The sequence below is a fragment of the Podarcis vaucheri genome, assembly GCF_965113315.1.
Source record: "Podarcis vaucheri genome assembly, chromosome: 6".
Taxonomy (NCBI): domain Eukaryota; kingdom Metazoa; phylum Chordata; class Lepidosauria; order Squamata; family Lacertidae; genus Podarcis; species Podarcis vaucheri.
In genome coordinates, this window is record NC_138764.1 from 19,964,667 (window position 1) to 19,982,335 (window position 17,669).

Below are 17,669 nucleotides of genomic sequence, written 5' to 3' on the forward strand. Positions count from 1 at the left end.
GCATGCAACCTGATCTCAAAGTCCCAGCTCAGCAGCCCTAATCAATACAACAAGCAGACTGCTAGTTTTTTGGTAGTAAGACATTCCTGTCTCTTAACTTGATGTTTTCTCATGGAAAGGACACCTACCAGCCTGATCCCGCGAGGAATTCGGTTCTGCAGTGATAGAAAAACTTGGACACAGCATACACAACCCTGTTCTGCACCTCATACATGCAAACAAACACCCTTCTTGCTACAGAATGGAGGTGCCAAGAGGTTCCTTGATAATGGAAGAAATAATGGACTCACCACCATCTCTCTCTTAAAATCCTCTTCCATGGCAAAGGTTTTAGCTAAGCCCTGATAATGGAACCATGGGACCAAATGAGATGAGATACCAACCGCATAATTAGCAATTGTATGATTAGCTTTCTAAAAGTAAATGGCAAGGAGGCCCCAATCCAGATTGGGTTGCTGACCTGGGGGCTTCGAACAATTTTGCTCCCTGCTGTGATCCCAATCCAGATTGAGAGCCCCATGCCTACAGTTTGGGAGCTTTCACCCCCCTCCCCAATTCAAATAGCAGGTGCAGGTGGCCTGTCACAAACTGGGACTTTGCTGGGTGGGGCGCAACATGTCAAAAGAAACATACCACCCCACAATCAGGGTCTCTGTACCTGCAATATACTTAAATTCTTAAAAAGCCACTAACACAAATACAAAGTGATTGGTGCCTTGTCTAGTTTGGCCCTCAGTATATGATTCAGCTATAATAATAAAAATGAAGAATGTGTTTTACAGAGAGCCAGAGTGTTCTACGGATATCGTATTGGAGATTTTGGTCCAAATCCTATCTCAAATTCTCAATGAACTGGTAAATTTAAGTCTCTGGATTGTACCACATTCAGGGTGTAGGTGGGGATTCATATAACTGAATGCATTTGCAGGGTGTACTGCATGTACTCAGAAGTGGTATAGTCCAGACACGAGTTTATCACCTCAGTAGAACTTGAAACCTGCTTAAGGATCCATCAGGTGGCCTTTGCATATCCCTGGGTGGTGGAGCCAAAATACTGTGGGAGCTCTGGGACTTCTGAGGCCTCTTTTCTCCCATATGCTCTGTGAACACCACAAGAGATAGCAGAGGACTCTCTGGAGCGGGCTCCACGAGGAGTCGGAGATAGCAGAAGAAATATTAACAGATCTGGAGCAAGCCTGGGTCTGTGCACAAAGCTCTTGGGATTCTGGTCCGTAAATCCTCACCTGTAATCTGGAATTGCCATACTTATATTGCAGAGCCGTTTGGAGAACCAACAAGGTAAAAGACCTATATTACAAGTAAATAACTCAGTTTTTCTCATGTGGTTCCAGAGAACTTTTTTTATACCTTTATGGCAGTGGAGGCAATCTGAATATGGTGGAGTCTTCTCAGGGTGCTGTCCCGGTCAATGAAGTACGAGGCTGCCAGTTGGTGTAGTGTTTCCAGTGTCACTGTGGTACTGTTAATGCTGGGATCACTTGCTTCTGATCTCTTACTCAGCTTCCGCTTGTCCACAAAAATGGTGAGTGACTCCTCTCCTGCAGAAGCAATATAACAACATTATCAGTTAAAGTTGCAGTGATTATTATTATTGTTATTTTTCCATAACGAGAGATGGATGGGTTGTTCATTTTTCTTCTCTAAGTTTCTCATTTTCCCCACTGTTAAATTCACTTCTTCACAATTCTACAGGAATTTGCATTTCTTTTTTAAATCGTGAATCTTCATCAGGATTTTCCTATGATTTCCCCCCCCCCTAATATATGTGTTTGCATACAATTTTGACTAATGCACACAGTTTTGCAAGCATTTTCACCCAATAAAATGTTTTTGTATTTTTGTATGTTCTTTTCATTAATATATTCATTTTATGTACACATTTTGTTAGAATTCCTGCTCCATGATTGCAGTCATGGGATTTTTGTCTATCACATGACGGTATAGTGTAGGACAAGCTCCCGACACATTTCCCTAATGCGCAGTTTTGTAAACATTCTTTTTTTTAAGGTATATTTTATTACATTTCCAAAAAAAAATCATGTAAACCTTCCAATACACAACAGATTTTTCTAACATTTTATCTACTTCCCATCCCATTTTCCATGGTGTTTTCTTATTTCTCCCCCTTGCTGCACTTTATCTCCCCTCTCTTAAATCCTAACAAGAATACAGTAATCTCTAATGCCTTCTGTTGCTCATAGTTCAAATCCTGATTGCGAATTCACCGTAGTATAATATTTCTGGAAAAAGTCTGAAAAAGGCTTCCATCTTCCATAAAGCAATCATCATTCTCTTATTCTAGTGGTTAGCTTTGCTGATTCAGCATTGTCCATAACTCTACTTATCCATTCTTCTTGGGTGGGAATGTCTTAATCTTTCCATTCTTGTGCATAAAGAATCCTAGCTGCTGTAAAATGGTAAAAAGCTAAAGGGACCCTGGACGGTTAAGTCCAGTCAAACGGGACTATGGGGTTGCGGCGCTCATCTCGTTTTCAGGCCAAGGGAGCCGGCATTTGTCCACAGACAGCTTTCCGAATCATGTGGCCAGCATGACTAAACCGCTTCTGGCACAACGGAACACTGTGATGGAAAGCAGAGTGCATGGAAACGCTGTTTACCTTCCCACCAGTGCGGTACCTATTTATCTATTTGTACTAGCATGCTTTTGAACTGCTAGGTTGGCAGGAGCTGGGACAGAGCAACGGGTGCTCAGCCCATCATGGGGAATCGAGCCGCTGACCTTCCAATCGGCAAGCCCAAGAGACTCAGTAGTTTAGTCCACAGCACAACCCACGTCCCCTAACTGCTGTACATAAACAACTTAACCATCATTTTTGGAATTTCTGTTCCTATAAGACAGTTTTGTGAACATTCTTTGGTTGGAGTAGTGCATTGCAAAATTCAGAGAAGAGGTCCTATCTCTCTTTTGTTACTCCTAGGTAAAGGTAAAGGTACCCCTGCCCGAACGGGCCAGTCTTGCCAGACTGTGGGGTTTGTGCGCCCATCTCACATTTATTGGCCGGGGGCCAGCGCTGTCCGGGGACACTTCCGGGTCACGTGGCCAGCGTGACATCGCTGCTCTGGCGAGCCAGAGCCGCACACGGAACGCCGTTTACCTTCCCGCTGGTAAGCGGTACCTATTTATCTACTTGCCCCCGGGGGTGCTTTCGAACTGCTAGGTGGGCAGGCGCTGGGACCAAACAGCGGGAGCGCACCCCGCCGCGGGGATTCGAACCGCCGACCTTTCGATCGGCAAGCCCTAGGCGTTGAGGCTTTAGCCCACAGCGCCACCCGCGTCCCTTTTTTTGTTACTCCTATTGCTTCCCAATTACGTTGTGTGAGAGGGGAAACAAGGCAGTGACCGATCCTCAAGCACAAAAGATAAAACGATGATATAGTTAACATGAGGATTAATGTGGGAGAAAACTGGAGATTAATTCTTGCAAACAAATACTTAATTTACAATTGCAAATAGATGCTTCTGCCACACTTGACACATGGATGAATCTTTTCTTGCCAGCCGTAGTCCACAGGCGTGAAATAGGCTTAGAAGACGATCTAAACATTAGCTAACAAATGGACGTGATTTGGAATACTATTCAAGGTTGTGAGTCTTAAGGACTCAAAAAGGATTAATCACAGTTTGTAGCAAAAGGAGGGAGGGTTAAAAAAAGATTATGCAGCACCATAACCACACAGCTGTGAGTCCTACAAGCTGCAAGAAACATCTGCAAACGTTCTAGAGGCAGTTCTGCCTCAGCTGCCACAAGCAAAATGAAAGTGTGTACAAGTTAATTTTTCTTTCCAGCTCACCAGGACAAAACAAAACCCCAAAGTCCCATGTAATCCCATAATTGGTTCATGGGATTATGGGGCCTTTACTCGAGTAATGCCCTTGTCTTGGGCAGATATTCATCACTGGGCAGAGATTGACATTCATACTCTAGACCAGTGTTTCCCAACCTTTTTTGGGCAAAGGCACACTTGTTTCATGAAAAAAATCTCGAGGCACACCACCATTACAGCCCCGTGACGTCAGCACGCAGCGTCACGCCGGGAGGGACATGAATTGCTAGCAAATTACATAATCACCTCCTTGAGGGCTGGCTCATCTTCTCCGAAGGCAGAACCCCATTAATTAACAGCACAGACTCACACCATAGCCAAGACGAGGGGGGGAAACCTCAGTCATGCACAGTCATGCACATGTGGGGGCTAAATGAGGATGAAGACCGGGCAGAGAGCAGGGTTCAAATCACCCCACCTGGCCAGGACAATCCCTGTGTGCTCCCTTGGGCCACTCGCCTGACCCACCTCGCAGGGCTGTTGTTGCGAGGATAACACGGGGAGAACCACGCGCGCCCCCGGGAGCTCCTTGGAGGAGAAAGCGGGCGATGAATGCATTGCACGAAATATATGAGAGGCGACCAGGTTTTGCAGGTGAGGGGCCCCTGCCAGCCTCCGCTTCCAACACCCGGCGCAACGACGCCGAAGTTTCCCCCCGGGCTCGGCTCGGGGAGCAGCGCTGCTCCCCCCGGCTCCCCTTCACCCTCCCGGCTCTCTCTGCCGCCCACTGGGGACCCCCCTCACCTGCCAAGTCCGGAGCGCCGGTGGAAGTTGCATGCATGCATGCAGGGCGCCGCATTGCCATTGCATTGCACTGCACTCCATGCAACGCCTGCACGCATGCATTGCCTTGCACGCCCGCCAAGGGGTCTCCCCGCGGTCCGATGCGTCCCCTCCGGCGCGGATGCAGCATTGCAAAAATAACCCCCCCCCCGATGCAGCCCTACCTGGGGGGCAGCCTCCGCCTCCGCCGCTCCGCCTCCGCAGGGATCCCCGGGCTCCATCCTGCCGCCCGATCTCCGCGGGGGCGCAGACAGGCTGCGCGGGGTCTGCGCGGAAGAGCCCCTGCCCGCCCGGCCGCCGCCGCCGCGCTCATTCCATGGCCGGGAGAAGAGCGCTTCAAACAAAACGCCCGGCCCGCCAGGCCACGCTGGGAAACGTAGTTTGCGCACCCCGCGCGGGCGCGGAGCCCAAGGGCGAGGGGACTATGGATCCCGGCAGCCCCCGCGCCGGGGACGGAGGGGGAGAGGCCGGGTGCAGGGATGGAGGGACGGGTGGGCGAGCGAGTGAGTGAGTGGCAGCCGCCAAGCCTTGGCCGAGAGCCAGGAAGGGCCTCCCCGGAGGAGGAGGAGGAGGGAGGCGCAGAGAGGGAGGGAGGGAGGGAACCCCAGGGGTCATCTAGTGACAGCGCCCCAATCGAAAATTTGACTTTTTTTAAAAAAAAATCTTTCGAATTTTTTAATTTTTCCCGCGGCACACCAGGCAACATCTCGCGGCACACTAGTGTGCCACGGAACAGTGGTTGGGAAACACTGCTCTAGACTGACCTTTGCATAGTATTTTACAATGTCTTTGCGAAACCTGAAATGTGCAAGCTATTCCTGAGTCCTATTCCTGAGTCTAGATTTAATTCTTCACAGGCATACAATATTTTTTTCTAGGCCATAATATGCAGTAGTGAGGCATGGGCTATGGCATCATCTTAATTGTGTCAGCCCACCCTGATGTCTGTTGCGTGTTAAGATCACCAAAACTGCCTAGAAATAAATTCAGACATGACTCAGATTTTAGTTTGAGGTTTGGCTCAATTTTGGCCACAACTTTATTGATTACAGGCTGTGATTGGTTTGCTTAGGCATTGGTTAAGACTATCTGAACCTGTCCCAGACTATCCAGGACAGGAACAGAACTGACAACTGCCAGTTTCAGAGGTTTGTCAAGGTAAGTATCCTGGGAGATCGATTGAGATGGGTGCCGATCCCTAAGATCACACCCAGAATGCTTCCAGGGGCTCTTGCGTGGCCCTATGCCCCTTTCAGGGGTCGGACAAATGCATGATGAGCCGATGGATTCCTTTAACGGAATACCTACACAGCAACCATCAGAGGGACAGGTCACAGTCATGCCTCGTCCCCTCCATACACATTAATCAATGCCTAACCACAAACCTTACAAAGTTGTGAAGATTTGCTACACGGTAGGCAAAGCCCAAAAGGCACCAGACAATAAGTCAAGTAGGAAAGATTCCTACCGGGCCCCTGCCCCAAAAGCAGACGACCCACGACGGTATAGCAAGGTCAACACAGACCCTAAATATAGGGAGGGTGGGCGGGTAATCCAGCCAATGGGGTTGCAATTTCTGCAACCCTATTGGTTGGAACAGGTCCCATGCTTCCGAGGGACCAATCGGGTAGCTGTGGCAATCCAAACATACCCACCCCAGCAACAGAGAGTCAGTTGTGGTCACCTCACTGCAACACGTGCTTTCTGGGAGAACCCGATTTGTGTGGAAGGATGAAGGCTGAGGCAGGGAAATGCACAAGGAACTGAGATGTGATGTCACATCACCCAATTGACTCCTACAACAAAAGTGCCGCCAAAGAGGGATTTGCTGTTTTTAATTAGCATCGGTAAAGAATCCCGTTGTGGCTACCTCAACAAGGAAGAAGCTGCACAATAGTTAGGAAATGGCAGGCTGCAATAATGAATTAAATCAGCATGGGTCTTAGGAGCAACTTCAGGAACGATTTAAATAGAAATGCAAATCACAAAATGCTGTATAAGAGGCATTAGAATAATACTGTAACAGCTTTAGTTAAATATACATAAATATGACTTGGGAACATGTATTTTTATAATGTGTAATAATAGATGTCCCTATGATTAAAACACTTGGAGCTGTTTTCTGCCTCTAGACATATTTTGCACTGTAGACGTATTCGAAAAGCATACCTTCCAATTTTCTCTTCTTATTAGTTATGAAAGGAACATAAACCTTCCATTTTAAAACCACGCAGCGCTCCAGTCAGATGGCATGTGATGGATGATGGACTATTTTGGGAAAGCAGCTAGCAATATATATTAGCCACTATCAGGATAATAAGTGTGTAGCAATTCCCAGGGTGGTATATGCACACTGAGTTTGTTCCCATTGCCTACTATGGCAATGAAACCATGTGACCCAAAGCCTACTGAGATGTTAAGACTGTGAAGGAGAACTTGGTGCATAAAGTAGCCGCTCCCCTGTTGTGCTTACATACAACACAAACCTTTGAAGGGAAGGAGGAAGGGAGCCTTGCTGCAGACAGACTTCCCTGCAGCCTTGACCCCCACTCTCAGAGCTCAAGATTGCATACAGCCTACATATGGGAAGGTTCCCTCTCTTCAGATGTTTGAGTTGCATATGCAGACTCCAGGGCTGCAACCACACTTCTCACTCATGTGTTCTCCATAAATAGAATGGCCGAAGTAGGCTTCCATGAGTGCTCTGTGCAGGAATATTTCTCCTTCCATGCCCCATTCCAGCTGGAGGGAGCTGGTGGATGGTACTGCAATCTCATTCCATTAAAATGGATAGCATTTATGCCAATGACAAGCTGACTCTTCATCATCGTAAACCTTTTTTAAGACTGAGGGTAACCTTACAGGGGCTACATAACAGCAGTGAGTGAGCCCAGAGGCAAAAGTGGGTGACATAATAGATGTGACTCTACCTCTGTACAGTGGTGTGTTCCATCTGCATAAAAGTCAGAGGTTTCTATCCCACTGCTTGCCCACAGCTTTCCATCCTCCACTGGGGCAAGCAAGAGACATTATCACAGTTGAAGGGCATGCTAGTAAAGGTAAAGGGACCCCTGACCATTAGGTCCAGTTGTGAACGACTGGGGTTGCGGCGCTCATCTCACTCTATAGGCCATGGGAGCCGGCGTTTGTCCGCAGACAGCTTCCGGGTCATGTGGCCAGCATGACTAAGTCGCTTCTGGAGAACCAGAGCAGCGCACGGAAACGCCGTTTACCTTCTGATCAGCAAGTCCTAGGCTCTGTGGTTTAACCCACAGCGCCACCCATGTCCTGAAGGGCATGCTAAAGCCTGGAAAAACTATCTGATGAGTGTGCAGAGCAAAGAGGGCTGGTGAGAGGTGTGATCTGGGGTGAGGCTTAGAGGATCACAATTGTCCCTCAAGCTGAGGTTCCCACCCCCATGGTAAACAGTACTTCCAAAAAGTAAATCAATCAATTAATCAATAAATATGTAGAAGGAATTGTTGGGCCAACATATTGTATGTCTTTGTTAATAATTTAGTCAAAATAGCAGTAGAAATGCCGGACTTTCAGACCATACGAAGCTTCAGCTGAGGATAAAACAGACACCGAAAACAATGAGATTGTTGTAACAGGGCCTTTGTGCAGTCATGGAATTCTAGTTCTAGAATGAATAACTCTTTACAAAATGATGGCAAGGGAAACAGGGGGTGAGATGTTCAAAGGATGTGTTCAAGATTTGGATTAAGGGTAACAACAACAACAACAACAACAACAACAACAAAAACAAAAACAAAATGCAATATCAGAGTATAATTAGGAAAACCATTAGTTGAGGAGGAGGGAAGTCTCAGGTGGTTTTTATATATTATATGAAAGGGTTTTTATATATTATATGCAAGATTATTATTTTGCCAAAAATATTTGTAAAATTCAATATAAAAATTTGTATATTGGTTATTAAATACCACCTTCTTCTGGATTATCTGGCATTTTAATGTCATGAAGAAATACACTGTGCTGGTGGGTAAATTAATTTTCCAGTGTTTAGCCAATAAAATTCTGGCAGCTGGACTGGACAAAGAAGAAGTAGTATTTTGGGCCAATGAACAAAAGAACATACCATATATGAATGCCTGTAGGACAGGTCAAAACCAAACAAAAAAGTGCTCTAGAATCTTAGGCCAGATAAAATATTCTTCAAATACAATATATGGTGTAAATACATGTTTTCTTATTCAGTACAAGCAACTTACTGCATTTAACAATATTAACATGTTTAAACTTTAGTGGCATTGACATTTGAAACTAATGGACCTAACTTAGTCATAGTAATTAATCTCAATGGGTCTACACTGAGTAAAACTTAGTTGAATACTACCCCTTGCCACCAAGAACCAGAACAATAAAGCAGCAAGAATCATCGCTCACCACACTTTCTAACAGTAATATTTTTATTTTTAAAAGCAGTTTCTCAGAGCTCCCATTTACAAAACCCAAGGGCAGCTTGTTTCAGGGTTTGTGAATAGAGATTTGGAAATATTTCAGACAGAGCCATCCCTTGTATGGTCAGAAGGGAATAGCCTTGCCAGTCAGTAGGTTGCAGGGGCATACAAAAAAATCTCTCCACAAGTCATGCATTTGCCAAGTTTGCTTCCTTGCACATGAATACAAATGTTTGTCAGCTCTTGTGAAGAAAGGAAAATGCAAAATTGGCTTCCTCTTTTCTTACTACCATCCTGTCTGTGGACTGCTCTCCCCAGGGAAGTTCGCCTGGTGCCTTCATTATACACCTTTAGGCACCAGGCAAAAACTGGTCCTCTTTAACCAGGCCTTTGGTTGATTTGATTGACATCCTATGCCCTTTTAAAATTTGTGTGTGTGTGTGTGGGGGGGGTTATTGGGTTGTTGTTTTTATTTTGATTATGTACTTCGTGGTTTGTATATTCTGATTTTCTCCTGTGAACCGCCCCAAGACCTCTAGGCATAGGGCGCTGTATAAATTCAATAAGTAATAATAATAATGTTGGCCAAAAATAATTTTGCAGGAAATGTAGATGCAATTAAGGGGAAAGGGAAGCATTTCTGTTGTAAACCAACAATGGTACTTGCAATCAGTGGCGTAATGTGGGTTACCAACGCCCGGGGTTGCATGGAGCGAGGGATGCGAAGGAGGGAAACAGGTAGAGTACACATAAACACTCAACTGCTTAACAGCATCCCCATCACCCAGGAAACCACAGCTGCAGAGACAGGAAAAGAAGAGTCATTCTGTTTTCTGGAGAGGTCACTTCCTGGTTCACATGGAGAAGCTGTTTTCAACAGAGCCCAGCAATGTAAGCATGCAGCTGTATTGAGGCAGCACTGGGTGTTGAAATTTTGTGCTCCTAATAATTCTGTGCCTGGGGCAACTGCCTCTTGGGGGCCCCCACATGCCACACCACTGCTTATAATTTAACGTAGTAAACCATGGGTAGGCAAACTAAGGCAAACTAAGGTCCAGTTGTGACCGACTGGGGTTGCGGCGCTCATCTCGCTCTATAGGCCATGGGAGCCGGCGTTTGTCCGCAGACAGCTTCCGGGTCATGTGACCAGCATGACTAAGTCGCTTCTGGAGAACCAGAGCAGCGCACGGAAACGCCGTTTACCTTCCCGCAAATGGGTAGGCAAACTAAGGCCCAGTTGCCTTCTAAATCCGACCTGTGAATGGTCCGGGAATCAGCGTGTTTTTACATGCATAGAATGTGTCCTTTTATTTAAAATGCATCTCTGGGTTATTTGTGGGGCCTGCCTGGTGTTTTCACATGAGTAGAATGTGTGCTTTTATTTAAAATGCATCTCTGGGTTATTTATGGGGCATAGAAATTCATTCATTATTTTTTCCCCAAAATATAGGCGGCCCCCCACAAGGTCTGAGGGACAGTGGACCGGCTCCCTGTTGAAAAGATTTGCTGACCCCTGTTAGGTAAACCATACAAATGGAACACCGAAACACAAACCTGCAGTGAATATGAATATGGCAAGTTTATATTGGCTCTGAGCAATAAGACTTTACGCTGCCCATCTCTGGACAGTTGCTATAGCTGAAGTTCTCAAACATCAATTAAATGGCAGCAGCAGATGGTTCTGGGAAGACCATCCCACTCACAAGTTTTTTAGGCTACTGTGGAACACAACATTTCCTTTTGTGACCATGGCCTCAGGGAGATAAAAATATTCAAGAGAGCGCAGATAAAGCTCTATCCACACGGCTCCCATTAGCATCAAGGAAAACGGCATACCTAAATTCATACATGCTGTTTTCAAAAGCGATGTCATTGTGTGCAACATTAAGAAATTTACAAGGGTAGGGGGGTGTATACCATCTATTTGATAATAGGTTGAACGGGAGGGGGAAATAATCCAACAGAGAAATCTGGAGAAGAAGGAATAGGAATTATGCAGCGGGGAAGATAATTAGTGCTCAGAATTGCCCACCCAGGCAACCGCCAAAGAGTGACAATTGAGGAAAACTGTTTTATCCCTTGGTGGGTGATTATATTAAAGATAATGCCTGTGATTGTGTAGCCTTCCCGCCGGACAATCTTGTCAAACACCTTTGATTCGTGCAAAGAATGTCTTTCTTTAATTCATTTTCTGAAAGTGAAGCCTCAACTGTATATTATGAAAATGACAGTCAGTCTTTTTCTCCTCTGGCAGGTGCTTGAGTTCTATAACTGATGCTGCAGCATCGGTTTTGTAAAGGTCCTTTCCAGATATAGTTTCCTTTTGTCACTTAAGATAACAATATGTTAAGCCCCATCATAACTCCTCCTCTTCCTCCTCCTTTTTTAAAGAAAGAAAGAAAGAAGCAGATAGATCAAAATCTCACTGAAGTGAGGGTGCTCACGCACACACACAAAAATCTATCTGTGTTCCCAGCATACCATGACTGACAGTTCAATTGTATAAAACTTACAGGATTAAAAAAAAAAAAATTCGTCAAATGCTGATAAAAACACTATTCGGTTGGCAGCTGCAGAGCAGGAATATGCTGTGTCAGGAACTGTCCATTTCGAATTGGTGTGTGCAACCTCTCTGATTAAAATGATACCTCTGTTCTGCTCTGCTTGCACTGCTCCCATCTACTGAATAGCATTTAAGTGAAGAGAAGATTACAACTCTCAGGAGCTTTAATGGAAGTATGTTTGTTCGTGTTGGGGAAGAAACCATCAGAGGAGTAGACATTTAACAGGAATATATATCCTGTTCGAGGCTGCATAGTTCAGCAATCAGCATGGGTTACTTCCCCCCCTCATTGTTAACTTTTGTGCCAATCCTGCACGGGTTCAAGAGGCCCACAATAAATTGTCACCCTTTGTTTCCACCTTCCATTGATAGGCTGCCTCCCGCTATTTAAATCCTTTTAAAAACGAAGAAATAACAATCATAGTACTAATGCTGCTACTACAAGCCTTAACTACTACTACCAGCCGCCATCTTGGATTCCTCACATCCACCCAACCCCCCACCTCCGAAGTTAAGGCTTGAATCCAAAGTAGTGTTAATCCACTCATTCTACAGTGGTGCCTTGCAAGACGAAAAGAATCCGTTCTGTGATTCTCTTCGTCTAGCGGTTTTTCCGTCTTGCAAAGCAAGCCCATTGGCGGATTAGCGGATTAGCGCTATTAGCGCTATTAGCGGCTTTTAGCGGCTTTTAGCGGCTTTTAGCGGCTTATCTGCTGATCGGATCAGCTGATAAGTGGCTTAGCGGCTTAGAAAAAGGGGGGGGAGGAAAAAACCCAGCAGGAACTCGCAAGACATTGTCGTCTTGCAAAGCAAGCCCATAGGAAATTCGTTTTGCGAAGCACCTCCAAAACGGAAAACTCTTTCGTCTAGCGAGTTTTCCGTCTTGCGAGGCATTCGTCTTGCGGGGCACCACTGTACTACAGCAATGATTTCTGGTTGCGCAATGGAAATCCCCTCCCCATGTTCTCCTCACCCAGAACAATCTCTAAATGAGTTCAGGGTTTTCACCACAATGCTCCACCGTAGATCTGGGGAGAGTGGGAGAATCGGGGGGTGGGGAGGGAGGGAGAGGAGGAAAGAAATTTCCATTGTGCAGACATAAATCCTTGCACCAACAAAATGAGGGCACTGGATACCACTCTAAATAATTCTGGAATAAAACATGTTCTGGATAATTCTGGAAGAAATATGTTGACATATTTGGGGGCAGCAGCAATCTTCTCCCCTGCAATGATGTGGAATTGCTTAACATCCAGGAAAATTGCCTGGAAAGGAGAATGTCATGGGCCCCTGTAACACTTGGCAGGACAGGAGTGGCAGGATCTGTCAGAGGGGGGCGAGGATAAGGATTCTGAAGATTCGGGTGGGGATACACACAGCTCAAGCAGCAACTGGGATGAGGGTTTTACCTCAGGACTACCAGACCTCCAAAAAGAAAAGGGGAAGTGTTAAGTTGTGGATGAACATATCAGACGACACAGCGATTCTTCAAACAGCTCTTGTTTATTCACAGGCCAGAACAGAACTGAACTGAAAGGTTCAGCCAGCCTGCTTATATAGAGCTCCACAACAACGCAACTGTAACAGATTTCTGTAACTATCCAATCACTGAATGTCACTTTCAATCCCTTATTTGCATATGTGGACTTGAGTGAAAACTATCTACAGTATCCCCCTGCTGGCCCAGGGTGAGAACTTCAGTACTTCAGTACATAACAGGAAGCTTGGCCAATCCAGTCTGAGAGTAAGGTTCCCATAGTAGCTGAGGAGCCAAATTGGTTGGAGGCAGAGGGATTCATAGGGTTGGGCTTCAGTCCCATCACCAAGGATTCACTGCTGTCAGGACAGATATAAACAGATGTGCAGTCCACCCCCAATAGGGGTGCATGTTTGCAAGCTTCTCACTTGCGATGGGAATCACAAGTGCGCTCTACGTGGGGCTACCTTTGAAGGTGACCCGGAAACTACAACTAATTCAGAATGTGGCAGCTAGACTGGTGACTGGGAGCAGCCGCCGAGACCATATAACAGCAGTCTTGAAAGACCTACATTGGCTCCAAGTACGTTTCCAAGCACAATTCAATGTGTTGGTGCTGACCTTTAAAGCCCTAAATGGCCTCGGCCCAGTATACCTGAAGGAGCATCTCCACTGCCATCGTTCAGCCCAGACACTGAGGTCCAGCACCGAGGGCCTTCTGGCGGTTCCCTCACTGCAAGAAGCAAAGTTACAGAGAACCAGGTAGAGGGCCTTCTCGGTGGTGGCACCCGTCCTGTGGAACACCCTCCCATCAGATGTCAAAGAAATAAACAACTATCTGATGTTTAGAAGACATCTGAAGGCAGCCCTGTTTAGGGAAGTTTTTAATGACTGATGTTTTAATGTATTTTTAATCTTTTGTTGGAAGCCGCCCAGAGTGGCTGGGGAAACCCAGTCAGATGGGCGGGGTATAAATTTATTATTATTATTATTATTATTATTATTATTATTATTATTATTATTAAGCTCCTGTTGTTCGGTCCCAGCTCCTGCCAACCTAGCAGTTCGAAAGCACACCAAAAGTGCAAGTAGATAAATAGGTACCACTCCGGCGGAAAGGTAAATAGCGTTTCCGTGTGCTGCTCTGGTTTCGCCAGAAGTGGCTTAGTCAGGCTGGCCACGTGACCCAGAAATACTGTCTCCAGAGCAGACAAATGCCAGCTCCCTCGGCCTGTAAAGTGAGATGAGCGCCACCACCCCAGAGTCGTTTGTGACTGGAATTAACTGTCAGGGGTCCTTTACCATCATCATCATCATCATCATCATCATCATCATCATCATCATTATATTTTCCCTAGCTTCTTAACCAAAATAAGTTAACTGAAGAAAAGATTATGCTTACAGAAAAAAGGTTTTAAAATCTGAATAGTTACTGCACACACAAAACCCCAAAGCATAACAGCAAAAGGCAACGAAAATAACCAGGACCAACACATCCAGCTATTCCAGGCAGCCCATTATTTTCTTTAAGTTCCTTAAAGCAATGTCTTCCAGACAGAGTTTTCAGCATCTCCAGGGTTCAGCAGCTCATTCAGCAACTCTCTTCCAGAAAAAATCTTAAAATCTCTGTGCGTGTTTTTTTATAACCAAACAAGAAAGCACACTCTTCCCTTCTTCCTTCTACTAAGCCCTTCTTCTCCTGAAATGAAAGCGAAGCAAATCCTCCCTCTAGACCAAACTCTGTGGTGCCTCTCTAAGGTGCTGAAGACTGACAGGAAAAGGAATAAACCTCCAATAATGGAAAGCACAGGCCACACCAAGCAGAGAAATCTGAATGCAAGACCTCCTACAGCGAGCAGCCCATGAGAAAACCCTGTTCCACGAACTGCATGAAAAGACAAACTTCAAAGAGATCCGGGGTGCATTTTTGGAGCTCTTCGCTGAATAATTGCCCGCACGCAATACCTCAGGACCACAATACTTCAAGAACCACCTCTCTTCATATGAACCTACCCGGACCCTGAGATCATCTTCTAGAATCATAGAATCATAGAATCATAGAGTTGGAAGAGACCACAAGGGCCATCGAGTCCAACCCCCTGCCAAGCAGGAAACACCATCAGAGCACTCCTGACATATGGTTGTCAAGCCTCTGCTTAAAGACCTCCAAAGTAGGAGACTCCACCACACTCCTTGGCAGCAAATTCCAATGTCGAACAGCTCTTACTGTCAGGAAGTTCTTCCTAATGTTTAGGTGGAATCTTCTTTCTTGTAGTTGGGATCCATTGCTCCGTGTCCGCTTCTCTGGAGCAGCAGAAAACAACCTTTCTCCCTCCTCTATGTGACATCCTTTTATATATTTGAACATGGCTATCATATCACCCCTTAACCTCCTCTTCTCCAGGCTAAACATGCCCAGCTCCCTTAGCCGTTCCTCATAAGGAATTGTTTCCAGGCCTTTGACCATTTTGGTTGCCCTCCTCTGGACACGTTCCAGTTTGTCAGTGTCCTTCTTGAATTGTGGTGCCCAGAACTGGACACAGTACTCCAGGTGAGGTCTGACCAGAGCAGAATACAGTGGCACTATTACTTCCCTTGATCTAGATGCTATACTCCTATTGATGCAGCCCAGAATTGCATTGGCTTTTTTAGCTGCCGCGTCACACTGTTGGCTCATGTCAAGTTTGTGGTCAACCAAGACTCCTAGATCCTTTTCAGATGTACTGCTCTCAAGCCAGGTGTCACCCATCTTGTATTTGTGCCTCTCATTTTTTTTTGCCCAAGTGCAATACTTTACATTTCTCCCTGTTAAAATTCATCTTGTTTGTTTTGGCCCAGTTCTCTAATCTATCAAGGTCATTTTGAAGTGTGATCCTGTCCTCTGGGGTGTTAGCCACCCCTCCCAGTTTGGTGTCATCTGCAAATTTGATCAGGATGCCCTTGAGTCCATCATCCAAGTCGTTGATAAAGATGTTGAATAAGACCGGGCCCAAGACAGAACCCTGTGGCACCCCACTAGTCACTCTTCTCCAGGATGAAGAGGAACCATTGATGAGCACCCTTTGGGTTCGGTCAGTCAGCCAGTTACAAATCCACTGAGTGGTAGCATAGTCCAGACCGCATTTTACCAGCTTCTTTACAAGAATATCATGGGGCACCTTGTCAAATGCCTTGCTGAAATCAAGGCCCTTCTGAGGCCCTTCTTTGTGTGCTTCGTCCACAAGATGTCTGGGGGGTGGCAGCACCAGAATGGGCCTTTTCTGCAGTGCCTCCCCATCTGTAGAATGCTCTCCTCTGGGAGGTTCAACTGCCTCTTTCATTATACACCTTTGGGTGCCAGGCAAAAGCGTTCCTTTTCAACCAGGCCTTTGGTTGAATGAGATCTGATGCCCTTTTAAATGTGTAACGGAAGGAGGGATTATTGGGTTGTCTTTGTCTTATGTATTCTGTCTTTTAAATTGTAATTTTAAGTGGTGAACCACCCTGAGATCTACAGGTGTAGGGCGGGGTGGTCATGTTGTATGGATGCCTGATTATCATCTTCCAAAGCAACTACAGTCATACCTCTTCTTTCAAACGCTTCATGTTGCATTTTTTCAGGTTAAGAACACAGCAAACCCGTAAGTGTTTACTTCCGGGTTTCGGTGCATGCACAAGCATTCTGCGTGGTTCGCACATGTGTAGAAGTGCTCTATCATGCTTTGCAGATGTGCAGAAGCACCGGTTATGGACTTTTCAGGGTGCAAACGGCACCCTGGAATGGATCGTGTCCACAACCAGAGGTACCACTGTACTCTATTCCGAACTTAAAAATGGAAAGCGTAAAGCTGGTGGTCAACAAAAGAGGTTTAAAGACTGTCTCGAGGCAAATCTAAAAAAAATGTAATATAAACACCAATAATTGGGATACCCTGGCCTGCGAGCACTCCAATTGGAGAACAGCCTTTACCCAACGTGTCATGGGCTTTGAAGGCACTCAAACTCAGGACGCAATGGAGAAATGTGCTAAGAGAAAGGCACGCTTGGCAAACCCTCACCGTGATCAACTCCCACCTGGAAACCAATGTCTCAACTGTGGAAGGACGTGTGGATCCAGAATTGGCCTCCACAGTCACTTATGGACTCACCGTTAAGACTGTGTTTATGGAAGGCAATCTTACCTGGCTACGAGGGATCACCAAAGAAGAAGAAGAAGATAACCAAATTAAATAAATAAATAATTGCATCTAGAAAAAGGGGGTGGCACAACACAGGGATTGAAACTTATTCAGTTTAAAGTGGGTTTGTTTGTTTTTTTAATCTGCGACTTGAGCAAAGTACTGGCACTCCTTTATCTGAGAACATGAGCCTCAACACTGTGTAACACGCTAAACAAGCAAACATCAGAAACGAAAATGGTGGTGAAGAAGATAACAGAGCAAAGGGACAGGGGTATGAGAGGCAGGAAAGGGGAGGGGATAAGAAGGTGAACTGTTTTATTACAATTGTCTTATTGTGAAAACTCTAATATACTGTAGATTTTTTAAAAAAAGGCTTCCAATCATTAGCTAAACTT

General features: G+C 45.6%; 1 protein-coding gene across 2 annotated transcripts in view; it reads right to left on the minus strand.

The window, feature by feature from the left end:
* Nucleotides 1-17,669, minus strand: part of BRINP3 (BMP/retinoic acid inducible neural specific 3) — a 275,919-nt gene that overhangs the window by 98,971 nt on the left and 159,279 nt on the right. For both annotated transcript variants that reach the window (XM_082225464.1, XM_082225465.1), the window contains exon 4: nt 1,369-1,559. In XM_082225464.1, the coding sequence (XP_082081590.1) occupies nt 1,369-1,559 (191 nt within the window). The remainder of the gene's footprint in view (nt 1-1,368; nt 1,560-17,669) is intronic.